Source organism: Strigops habroptila, chromosome 8 (assembly GCF_004027225.2).
Source record: "Strigops habroptila isolate Jane chromosome 8, bStrHab1.2.pri, whole genome shotgun sequence".
Lineage (NCBI taxonomy): Eukaryota > Metazoa > Chordata > Aves > Psittaciformes > Psittacidae > Strigops > Strigops habroptila.
In genome coordinates this window covers 44,389,119-44,401,925 of record NC_044284.2, presented here as the reverse complement: position 1 = coordinate 44,401,925, position 12,807 = coordinate 44,389,119, and the positions used below count along the sequence as shown (strand labels likewise).

At 48.1% G+C, this 12,807-nt stretch overlaps 1 protein-coding gene across 3 annotated transcripts in view; it reads left to right on the top strand.

Annotated features, from left to right (window-relative positions):
• ATF6 (activating transcription factor 6) overlaps positions 1-12,590 on the top strand; it is an 80,257-nt gene extending 67,667 nt beyond the window's left edge. For all 3 annotated transcript variants that reach the window (XM_030496564.1, XM_030496563.1, XM_030496562.1), the window contains one exon: positions 10,175-12,590. In XM_030496564.1, the coding sequence (XP_030352424.1) occupies positions 10,175-10,383 (209 nt within the window). In that variant the 3' untranslated portion in view covers positions 10,384-12,590. The remainder of the gene's footprint in view (positions 1-10,174) is intronic.
• Positions 12,591-12,807: the final 217 nt, after the last annotated feature.

Genomic DNA, 12,807 nt, shown 5'->3' with positions numbered 1-12,807 from the left:
TACGATTTCAAATGTTGTAAATTCAAGATTACATAATTCCGCCTGGTGTTAAATTATAGGTGGCAAACAGTTTTATGTTGGTGATACATAGGCTAACTCTGGTAGCTCTTTATTTCTGCAGTGATGTGAAACATAATTATCCATAGTGAGGTCACCCTGTAAAAACATAAAAAAACTGCAACAGAGCTAGTAGAGGAGGTTCACATTTATGAGTTCTGTCTTGAGAACATCACTGGACTAAACTTAGAGATTAGTAAAAACACAGCAGTCCAAGAGGGTCATTTTCAGTGTTTGGATTGCAGTCCCTAAGGAGACTGCTGCCAGTGGGTCCAGGAGGCTTTTACCTTCTCATATTCCAGGTCTATCCTCCATGCAGCTTTCCTCACCCTCATCATACGGTCCACCTTACCTCTGGTGCTTCCTGGGCGTCCTCTGGGCTTAATCCTTTGCAGCAGGGTTGCTGTAGGAAACCTGCTGTAGATCCTGAGCATCTGAAGAACATTTTTGGTCATCCACTTCATTGTAAATCAGCTACTTCCATCCTGACTTATTCTACACGAGCTCCAGAGAAGCTTGTGTGGAGGTAAGTGCTCACCCCACACAGACAGAAGCTTCACAAAGATGGTGTTAAAAACTACTCTTCTATGAGCAAGAGCTGATCACGGTATCTAAATAAATGAGGTAGTTTTATGTATCCAAGTGAGACAGGTGGAAAATTCAGCTCACTCTTTGGATACTATCCAAACTATAAAGACATTTCAACTGTAAGTGAATACAGGCTCTCACCAGCCTTCACTCTTAAATCAGTGAGACACTTTTAACACAGGATGCAAATGATATTGGGTGGCAAAAAAGGTCCATGTCAATGAAAAAGTGATGCTGCCTCTTGGAAAAAAAATAAAGTCAAAGACTTCATTTTATCAGTAAGTGCCTACAAATTGAAATGGTGAAGTACATACTACAGTTCACAACTAAGGGCTAAATAAGAATAGGAAATTATATTGAAAGAAAAACCAATTGGATAAAGTGCTGGCAAAGGTGATGAAGATTGATTAAAGATTAAAAGCTCAGCACAGAAGTCTTTAAAAGGACCCTAAAAATCCAACGTGCTTAAGTAACACATTAAAGTCAATTCATAGAAGTAAAAAGGTATTTTTTAAACAATAGACATTGTAGCCAAATGAGGAAATAGAAAAACGAAGGCAATTTCTGGCAGACTAAATGTCAAACCGTAGGAAGCCAAGCCAGAAAAAGATACTGAGGAACAGCATGCCTGAGGCTTAAAAAAATAATAGGAACATTTTTCAGAGGAAGCCTGCCAGGGAATCTCTAGTGCCCATAGAGAACCAAGGTGTAAAAGAGCACTTCAAGTTTAAATCAGCACTGTTGAAGGAAAGAGAAAAAAGTTCTTGTTCTGGTGTTAACCACTGAGGTTATATACGTATTAGGAGAATGGCAAATGACAAATAAGGCAAAGGGGTTTTTTTAAATGGCCTCAGGAACTGTAAAAAATGAAGTCTCACTTTTGCACAAGCTGAATCTGAGAGTTGAGCATGCCCTGCTACATACGACTGACTGGGAAAAGCTATCGCAGCTTCTGCAGAGGAAAGTTCTACCATAGTGCTCCACTGGAGGCCTCAGAGGGATAGTGAGTGTGAGGATAAGGGTGTTCTCATCAGCACAATACTTGAGCAGAAAACTTGGAAAAAGAGAGTTTTTCAGAGACTGCTAGAAGAAAGCAAGCTTTTGGAGACATGAGGGAAGGGTCACTTGCAGATTAGCATCTCTCTAAAATGTGTAAATAAAAGGCAGAAAGAGATGGTCACATTTTGCAGTGAAGAGGATGTTACCAGTAGACTTCCATGCAGGTCTGTGGTGGGGAAATGCTCATGCATCTGCAGGCACAGGCTGGAAGATCTTGGAAGGGAGTGAAACTCTGTTCAGCAGGTGAAACTGGTGTGGAAAAAATGCAAAAGAACTCACATAGGAAAAATGTTCCTGACCAAAATGGCAGATTCTAACTGAGCTGTTACTGCCCAGAGGAATCACTGCGAATCCTTCCCTGAAGTATTGGCTTAGCCAAGGAAGAAAAGCACTATAATTTATTAGAGAGGGAGTAGAAAACAAACCATGATCCATCTTTACAGCCCTGTTGAATCCCCATCTTCAATACTATACATTTATGGTCACAGAGGTTTATAGTATATATAAAACAATGAAAGATGCAGGAAAAAAGCAAGAGAACATGAAGTGTATCAACTTCCCTACCCCAACGACTACTAATTTGACAGCGATGGCTGAGGGTAGGGTTATAACAGAACCCAAAGAACCACGAATGGTGTAGATAAGGTAGCTAGGAAACAGTTATTTACTATTTCACATACCACCAAAAGTACGTGCTTGCCCTAAGTTTTGCTTTTGCTGGTCACTGTCAGAGGCACAGGTTGGATGGGACTTTGCTGGCAGGACTTTGCTCTCCTGCCTGTGCAGAACAGCCATCCTTAGGCAGTACCAAGGTTAGAAAAGGAGAATAGCCAGTCCACCAGCGCAGCAGGAAAAGGAGGAGCTTGCTGATATTTAAAACCAAAGGTAGCATTGGGTCAGAAAGGTTTTCCAGCACTAACAGCCTCTGTGGAATGCTAGGCTCATGGTGGGACAGAAGGGACCATGCCTATGCCTCGCAGTCCCTCTCTGCTGCACTGAGAGGGAGCAGTCCCCTATGTGCTGTCAGGGATAAGCCCTCCAGCCCTTGTTTTGAAAGAAGCCTTTACTGGAATGTCTTTCTAGGCTACTCTCCTGTGTACAGTTATTTGTCTTGTAAGTGGGTATGTGTGGATTGTGGGCATGCCTCCCAAGCAGACATGCTCTGCCTAACAGAGTTGATCTTCCTCCAGCCTCTTTCCTTCACTCCCAAGAGTTTTCTTTGCAGCAGAACTGCTTTGCCCCTTCTCTTTGTTTTGTCTTCTATTTTTTTTTCCTTGTCATTAGGATTGCCACAGCTGGTTATGTTTCAAATATGGCCATCCTGCAGCAATGATACCCTGCCAACAACATGCGTATGCACAGCCAGTGCTGTCAAAAATGTCTGTTTCCAAGAAATACACTACCTGAGGGAGCTTTAAATGATGTGCCTGGGAGGGTCAACACTGCTTATTCTGAGCCTTTCTTCTTGAGATGGCCATCAGCTCCCTCCAAAACAAATAAGAGCAATCACAGTAGATCCACACTGGCCCCTTCTCTGTCGCTCATGCTCTTTCTTGTAGAGGGAAATGATTGTGCAGTATGAAAGAAGGGGAGATGGGAGATCAGGTGGGAAATGGTCCCTGGGAAGAGCCAACTTTCCTTCCCTGTCTTCGAGACGTTCTAGTCTGGACCAGGTACTGCAAAGCACAGATCTGCCACTGACTCTTTTGCCCACAGGTGCTGTCTTTTTCCAAAAATCACATAGTCGTGTAAGCTAAGGGCATGTTGTGCTCCTCATCCACAGTCAGTGCTGATCTCTCCTGTGGCTCCTTTATTTACTTAGGAGGCCACAGAGAGTTTGTTTCCTTCAGCTTTCTTGCTTACCCCTCATGCCCATATGTATCCCCCTTGGATATCCCCAATGCTCCAACAGCTTAGACACGAGGAGAGACCCCATCTCCTTGCTGTCAGCTTGTGGTTTGTCAATGTGATCTTGATTGTGTAGATCCAGTGTTTCTGACCATGGCCACTGTTCCTGTATGTGTATAAACCCAACAGCCTGGCTCACTGTTTGCTAGGAGACCTGGAGAACTGAAATGCCCAGGATCTCACTTAACCTGTGTCAGGGTCTGGGGACAGCTGAATCCACAGAAGTGAAACCATTGCAACTTGTTTGTTTGGACATAATTCCAAGGGAGCATTTACTTTTTAAAAGTGAAGTCATTTGGGTCACAATATAACTTTCTCCTTTGCCTCCAATAATTCTGTCTAACAAGCAAATCTGTGAACGTTTTAGGAACCCTGCCGCATTGTTGCAGTGAGTGTATTTTTAGTCTGTGTAGCTGTTACAGTAACACCGCTTCGTTTATATACTTATTTGGTAGTGTATAGCAACCCTTCAGATGGAAACATTGTCCAGATGTGCTGGGTAGGACAGTCAGGGCTGCTCGGCAGAGATGAGATGGAAGATTGCAGGAGTGATGGTGCAGAGGTAGCCCCTGAATTATGTCAGGGGACATCTGCAGCCCTTCAACAGGCCAGCCCCAGAGCTAGGTGCCCTCACCTTTTGAAGCTTGCGCTTTCTGAACTCTGTGCTGCCTTAAACATAAGCTCTGTTTTGGGCCAGGGCAGGTTGCAGTATAAATTATTTGGGTAATTTGGTGCTAAATCATTCTTTAAAACAAACTTCAGCATTGTCAGCTTGGTGCAGCTAGCACAAAGCAACCAGGTACTGGAACACATCTGGTGGCTCTTTGAAAGCTGCCTTGGTTCCTGCTGGTGTGATAGATGGGGCTGCAGAAGCAGCTCCAAGCATAAGTTAGTGCTGACACAGACTGTCTTTGGAATCTGGTGTAGCGAAGCAAACTTTCACATTAGAAGGAAATATGGGAATAGCATTGTAGCAGCCATGAGTAGATGTTCAGCAAATATGGTTTTAAAAGATTTGGTGGTTTTATATCACCTTACGCAGAGATAATTCCCTGACACCTATTTTCACATCAACTAAACTAGTTCCATGGATAGTGAATTCGCTCTGCGCTGTTGTCCATGAAGAGGGGATGATTCTCTAGCCTTAGTGACTAAGACAGGTAGTTAAAGTACAGATGGGGCAAGTGATTTCCCTTCCTGTCTTACCAGAAGAAGTGAGGACATGTAGTCCAGCTCTATGTGCTTGACACAAGCTTAACCGTGTATTCAGTGAGCACAGTGGGAGTAGAGCCAGGCAGGTTCTGACCACTTTTACAAATCACCTACTAAGAAACCAGCCAGTAGGTATGTGGGTTATCTCCTGCAATGACTGCTCGGGCCTTTGAGAAGAGGCTGAGGACTGGGGATGTCAAATCAGTGCCACAGGCCCTGAATTATACAGTATTGGTCTCACAGAATATGTTTTGGGTAGTCCACTGTGGGACTGCCTGGAGTAAGGTAAAATTCATAGTTGATCTGGTAGAACAAGGTTCTATCGGTGTAATTAAGGCGTAAGCACATCTTCAGAAAGCTGCAAAGCTCTTCCATGGTATTTGGTTACGGCCCTGAAACAGTTCAGCAAGGTCAGATGGCATTTCAGGGGAGCTCTGTTTCAGCCTCTCTGCAAACTGTACAGTTTTTAAGACAAGCATTTTCCTGCAGCAAAGCTTTTTGGGGAAGGTGTATGTAAGCAGGAAGGGGTGTATTAGCAGAATAATGTGTTCCTGCCCCATGAGTGCATCCATAGGGCCAAACAGCCAACTGATGTGCAGAGTTTAAGTCTAGAGGGACAACTGACATCACCATTTGTTCTGACTTATTTCAGAACAGACACTTTAGATTTTCATTGCCCACCTCTCAAGCCCGCTGCCTGTCTTCTGCCTTTCTCTAAGACAGCATCTCTTATATAAGTAGATGCCTGATCTCAAAGATGGACATTTGAACATCCAATTTATTGATACATCAGTACTACTAAGGGGAGAAGGAGGACTTTGGTTTTATGGTCTTTCTAATAAGCCAGGTTTGAAAATTTAGTGTTTCAAATATGAAGACAATCTTCCATCATCTCCGGTAATTTGTAACAGTATTTATTACCCTCAGCCTTATTTGCTAAATGTTTTTGGTTTGGACTGTAGACTTCAGCTTTCATCAGCGGGATCTAGCAGCATCTTTGCTTTTTAGAGGAACTGCCATAGACCCTAGAGAGCAGCACTGCAGAATTAGATTTCTGTTCTCTAGACCAAGATTGTGCTGGGAGTCTGGTACAGCTTGTGGAAGCCAGTGAGCCTCTTTGAGAAGGTGCAGTCAGAGAACAGCAATGCTTGGCACAATTACCTGTGCTGTTAATTTGAAGTTGTCTATCATCTGAAGCATGGCTTTTAAACCTGTTAACAAATAATTAGCTGCAACACAGCCTTTTGGCCTGGGAAGGATAGCATCTTAAGCCTGAGGCTGTACCGTGTGAGAGGCTGTGTGTTCTGAACTTCAAAGAGGAAAAATAAATCTATTTATAAATCCAGACACCTCTACAGGAGATCTGTTCCTGAGTTTTCACTTATGTAATCCTACAAAACATCAGTCATAGGTAACTCAAGACAATAAACTTTAGAAATAACTCAGTGTCAAGTGTTGCTCTGGGCTATTAAGCCACCCTGTGCAATGCACATTGGCAGTGCTGACCTTCCAGCCAGCAAACGAGCAGCGTCAGCAGGCAGCAACTTCAAGCAGGGCAGTACGTGCTGACCTGAGCGTTGAGAGAAAGCACCGGTTACATACTCTGGTGTCTCCAGAGATCAGCCATATGCAACTGGTGAGCTCAACACTCCGCAGGGCCTCTCTGCCTTGTGCTCCACTGGTGTCTCCCAGATGTTGCTCCTGCTAGACAGCCCCATGGAAGGGGAAGGAAAGAAAGCCTGACGAGGCTACTTTTAAAAGTTCTGATGCAGGAACCACTAGGCAAAATTGTTGGCCTGTTCTATGGATGAGGCCACAGAACAGGCCATGGGGTCCCGTGGAGAATCCACAACTGTACTTCAGATGTTGCCCGCTTACTGACGAGGGATTAAGAATAGCACAACTGAGTGTGTCCAGCTAGGTAGCCATTGGATTTAAACTGGCCATCAAGGAAGATTGGCACAGTTTTCACTGCTATCTGAACCATGGGCGCTGGAGGTGTGCATCCCTTCCCTGTGGGAAACATCAAGCTCAAATCTCACTGCAAGGGCTTTGCCCAACTTGCACTGCTTTGTCACAAGCAAAGAGCAGAGAGAATCATCACAGCTCAGTGACGTATGTTGGCTTCTTTGTGGACCTGGGCTCTTTAATGACTGGTTGCAGTCTACCCTAAGGGGCTCCAGTCATGAACAGGCAGCTCACAGAAAGGCCAGGCCAGAGGGACCAGGAACACCTGCAAGTGCGTGTGCCTGTGCGGAGCGAGAGTTAGGTACCCTGGGTCTTGTCTGAGAGGTAGTCATCAAGCCTTTCCTTTAAAACTGCCAGTTGCAGAGATCCTCTGGTCTCCTGAGGTAGCTTCAGCCAGGGCTTGTAGTTCATTATCATTAGAAACTTTGCAAAGATTAATCTGTTTCTCTTGGAATTGAACTGATCATTTCTAGTCGTGTTGCTGTGGGCTTATCCACAGTGATCTGCAGTCCTCAAGCTTTTTCTGCAATGCTTCTGCCCAGCCCCATTTTGTACTCGTGTTTTCCAATTCTCCTGAGCATTGTACTTCACTCTGGCCTTGGTTGAAATGCATCCTGGAGATTTTGGACAGCTTCTCTTTTTTATCAAAACTGCAGTCTAATCCAATACTCCAAGGTGGTTGAAATCTCTCCAGTTCAGCATCTTCCAGAAATCTCACAAGTATGCTCTCTATTCCTCATCCAGATCGTGAAACAGTTTAATGGCATCGAGGTCAGGACAGAGCCATGTGGAATCATTTTTGCAATGCCTGCCCCTTTGTCAGTGAGCTAATCTTTCCAAACGTCGGATTGTGCCGGCTGCATTCAGGTCACGTTTGCCTGTTGTTTTGCTGAGAGCATCATGTGGGCTTACGCAGATCGTTGGCCCCTCCACCCTCCGGGCTGGGGTGGGCTGGGCAGGGCTCTCCGGTGGTAGCCAGGCATCCTGGGGCTGGCACAGCCTTCAGACGGTTCCTTGCAGTGCCCTTTCAGCTGGTCCAGGCCCCCAGCAGCATCACCAAGCAGTGACTGCTGTCTTTGTGGAAAATCTCACCTCCTCTGCTAAGTCAGTTTGGTGCTAATGGCAATGAGAAAGGCTGCCAAAAATGTCTGTAGTGGGAGTTGAGTCATTCCCGCTACTGTCCTCATCCCTGTGAGACGAGTCCCTTTGCAGAGGCTCCCTGCAGTTGTTCTTCATCAACAATACCTTCAACCCAAAAGAGGAAAGAATCAGGTATCTGCCTTTAAACCTGAGTGTCACTCCTGGGCTAATTCACATACACAGGGCAGGATTTGAGCACTTTGCAAATGCCCGAGTGGGGTGTATGAGTCCCTTCCATGCCTACTGGCCAGAGGCTCATTGGGAGCATGATTCCTCTCAGGTATCTCAGCTGTGGTGGCCTCAGAAGACACAGCACCTCTTCCACCGGGTAGCAGAGCTGTGGCTTACTTAATTGCGGTCCACTTATTCGCAGGGGGAGCCAGTGTCAGTGCTGGGAGAAGCGGGATCCCAGCTGGCTGAGATGTGCTGATCCGGTTCCCATGCTCCCTGCTGCCACCCACACAGCGCAGCTCCCTCCCTCCACGCGCTGCTCTCGGGATTGCTGTTCTCCATGTTGTGCAATGCCAGGGAACCTAATGATAGCCCACTGTGCTGGCTGCTGCGGGAAAGTCTTACTGCCTTACCAAGAGGTTTTCCTGGCCCTGGGCAGCCATCCCATCCCACCTCACCCACTTGTGGCTTTGGAGCACATTTTCTCATGTATCCAGGGTCCTATTGAGCTGTTGTCTGCAACATGAGAGGTGAGAGCTGTGTTTTCAGCTTGCTGTATCACTGCGAACTGATCTGTTCCCATTTGCCGTCTCCAGGCTCTTTGACCCTCCACTCTCCTGCCAGCTTCCCCTCATGCCCCTCTGCTGCCCCGTGCAGCCCTCTTGCCTGAGCAGCACTGCCAACACAGACCCCTCCACCGTCTGGTCCTGGGCCTGTTGGGTGGGAACCAATAGCATATCCAAAGGATGAAAGGAGTGACCTGGAGGGATGGTCTCTAAAAGGGTCCCAGCTGGGGACCAGGAGGGACAAGCTGCTTGTCATGGCGTTTGGGTTAGTGGCACAGAGACATGCACAGCTGCTCCTGGCCTCAGTCACTCAGTGGCACATATAAAGCCTTTTGCATTCCGTTTCTGCAGGTGGGAGCTTTGATTTTGCCTGCAAGCTCTCAGCCCCCTTAGCAAGGGTTTGCTCCTGCTTTTCATTACTGTACCAGACATACTAGATCTAATGGCTTCCACAGGTGGCATGGGGTACAAGAGGGTCCAGCCATGGTTGTCAGCTGTCATCCAGAGTCAGAGTTAATCCAGGAAAACAGTAAAAATTAGTAATGTATATTGCATTCCTCCAATCCATACGCTTTCCATTAGGTGATCTTCCATCCTCCTTAGCACAGAAAGAAAACCCTGCCAATGGCAGTCTTCTGACTCTGAAAGGCAAGGATTGGTCGTGCCTGGAAATCTGATCTCGGCTCTCTCATTCCTGGACACACCACCTATGCATGGAATAGTCTCCCACCTTTAAATCCAGGCACCAGATGCTAGCCATGTGCACAGCCTCTGCCTGTAAGCCCAAGAGCTTCTGCAGCAGCAGACGTGCCTGGTCTGGGGCTGCGCTGGGGTGATGCAGCTTGGCATGCCTTTGTGCCAGGGTCCCATGTGCTGCCCTGCATCTCCCTATGTCCGGAGGCGTCTCAGGGTAATGGCCTTGTCTGGTGTCATCATAACATCATGCAAGTAACAACAGCTGGGTCAGGATGGTAATAAGGCAGCACAGTTAATTCCTTCAAGCAATCGCATTTTAACTTTTTTTATTAATAATCTGGTGAAGAAATTCCTCTAGATCCTGAGTGTTCAAGGGGTTGCAGTATTCTTAAACCAATAAAAAGAAAGTGAAACATTCAGCTTGCTTAAATAAACTCTATCTTCACTCACCCCTACGCTTTAGTGGCTCAGGAACAACAGTTAGGTAATAAATTTACACAATACAAACTCCATGAGTAATTATGTGCAGATGATGAAGGGGGAAAGAAAAGACTTGCATTAATTTCTGTGTGTGCCTGCACATGCCTAGCGTGGCCTGGGCCCTTTCAGGTGTCACAAGCAGGATGGGGCTGCACTGTGTGAGATGGAGCTCCATGTGTGGAGCTGCAAAAAGGACGGCGGTCTCCCTCTCCAGCTTCTGCTCCATACAAAGAGAGAGGTCTAGAAAGCTCTGGTTTTGGTGCTGTGGGATCACAAGTTTGCAGGGCTAAGTCTCAACTTCTTTGTTTGTTTTTTTTTTACTTTTGCAGAGAATGTGATCAATGGGCAGGACTATGAGGTGATGATGCAGATCGATTGTGAAGTGATGGACACCAGGATCCTCCACATCAAAAGTTCATCTGTCCCGCCATACCTCCGAGAGCAGCGCAGAAACCACACTGACACCTTCTACAGTGCATCTCCCTCCGTCCCAGAGACATCCCATGCCCTGAGGGCTATTGTCAAATCCCTGCAGTAGCTCCTGCAGCAGCAGCAACCCACACGCAGCAGGTCCTACTGCCAGACTGAACCCCTTTGCCAGCAGGTCCTGGAGCTCCTGGCACATCAGCACAACAAGGGCAGACTCCACTTAGCCCATTCCTGTGCCTGACCCTACCCAACAGCCATATCCTGCCCAGGGATTATATTGCTCAGCTGGCTTCTTGGCAGGGACAGGCCTGGGGGACCCATGCAGCGTGCAATGCCTGGTGCCAAGGGTGTGGGTGAGGCACTCTGCTACAGTCCTCGTGTTGGCATCAGCCACTGGTGCCCAGGGCTGGCACAGGGGGGACAAAGGACACAGGCCGTCCTTGCTACTTACGCAGTCCAGAATTGTGGGTTGTTCGGTTTGTTGTTTTTTTGTTGTTTGTTTTTGTCCCTGTTAAACTCCTCCTGAGGTGGGGTGCTGAGTGCTGGGGTCCTGCCCAGAGGCACCACTGCAGAGGCCCATGCTCAAGATCAGGCTTCCCTCCCTACAGTGCGCTCGGGGCAGCAGGAGGAAGCTTGCAGGAAGCTCTCCCTGCAAGTGCAGGGACAGCCGCAGCCCCGCACCCCATGCTAAGCCTGCCACTCCAGCCCTGGCCCTGCACCCCAGGAGCAGGAGCATCCCTCCTCTGCCACAGTGGCTGTGCTGGGCCTGGACAGATAGTCCCACTCCTCTTCAACCCCACATGCCTGCCCAAATCCCTGCCCATACAGCCTCCCTTGCCAGGAAGCCCTGGGCTACTGCCCAGGATTGCAGCAGTGCTATGGGGCAACCCAGCCCCAGCCACCCAGCAGGGTGGTGGGAACCCCCACTTACAGCCAGAGCACTACAAGCAGAACAGCTTACCACGGTGGTATGGGGTGAGGCAGTGTGTACGCACACAGAGAGAGAGTGGTAAAAGGCTGTAGCTTGCCCCAGGGGTGGTGATTTAGTGGAGACGTGTATTTGTGAGGAGTGTACTGCTATTCTTTTTGTTTGTTTGGATTGGTTTTTTCCTTCTGTTTCTTACTTAGTTTTGGTTTTTTTGAGTTGTTTTTTTTTGTTTGGTGTTTGGTTGTTTGTTTTTTTTATTTTATATTTAATGCTTTTCACTAACAGCCTATAGAGCTGTTGGACCTGCTGGGGCAGAACAGCTGCTTCAGTTTGGTGGGACACAACAACAGCACCTCCCTCCTGACACACAGACACTTGCACACCCCTTCTCTGCCTTGCACTGATAGCCACCCATCACACAGCAGGGGAGCTGCTGTTTGTCCCCGAGCACTGAGCGACCAGACATGGCTCTTGCTGCAGCCGAGTGCTGCCGTTACACAGCCTGCTGCAGAGCTCTCAGCTGGTCCCAGGTTTGCCAGGCCGGAGCTGGGCCGTAGGGCTCCAGCACGCAGTGCGCTGCTGTGTTCAGCTGGGATGAGACACCAGCGAAGCATCGGCCTTTCCTAATGACTTCAGCATGTTACATTATTTTTTTTCCCCTTTGCAGTTAGCATATAAAATCATGGGCTTCAGTTTGCCAGCCAACTGCCTTCATTGTCTGAACCGCTGACTGATGTGGGGTGGTTTTATTATCATTATTATGGTTATTAATATTATTTGTGTGTGCGGCTGTTAGGAAATAAAGGTTGATCCTGTAGCAAGGCAAACAGCTCAGGGGAATCCGGGAGGAGGGTGAGGAGCAATACACCCCTGTAAAGTATGTGCCTTGCAACACTATGGAAAAGCTTTGCCCTTTGCCACGTAGTCAGCGTGAGCTGCACAGGCCCCCTGTCCCCTTGGCGCTTGCGCTGCTGGGAAGCAGCCGGGCTCGGTGAGGGCTTTGGCTGCGCTCCTTGCACCAGTTCCTTTCCTGGCCCAGCCCCACCTGACTGTGGGCCAGCTCACACAATAGTCAAAACCAAACCCCAGCAGTGCCCCAGGCAGCAGCACGCAGCTCCTCACAGCGCTGCGCAGGGGTGACCAGCCTCTGGGGGGGTGCTGCTGTGTGGCTGGGGAGGGGACCTGGCGATGGTGGATGAGCTTGGCGCAGCCCAGCCTGTTGGAAAAGGCTTTTTGGGGGCTGGGGGCTTGGGCGCTGCTGTGGCACCGCATCCTCAGCCAGCACCCGGGGCTCCAGTGGTGGAGAGCACCTCTTGGCCCTTGTAGTTCTGTTCTCTCTGTCCCTAGCACTGAAGGCAATAAAATGGTTCTTTTATTTATTATTACTATTTTGCTTGTTAATACTGTTTTACTTAAGCAAATGACTAGGTCAGCGCTGTCTCTTGGGCTGCGCAGCACTGACGCTGCCCAAGGCACATGCACCCAGTCCCCTCCTCCTGCTCCTGAGGAGGGGGCATTCTGCGCAAGCTGCTCACCCGGAGCCTAGGGAAGACGGGGCCACAGCAGCCTGAGTGACCTGGGGCCAAGCACAGGCATGACAGAGCC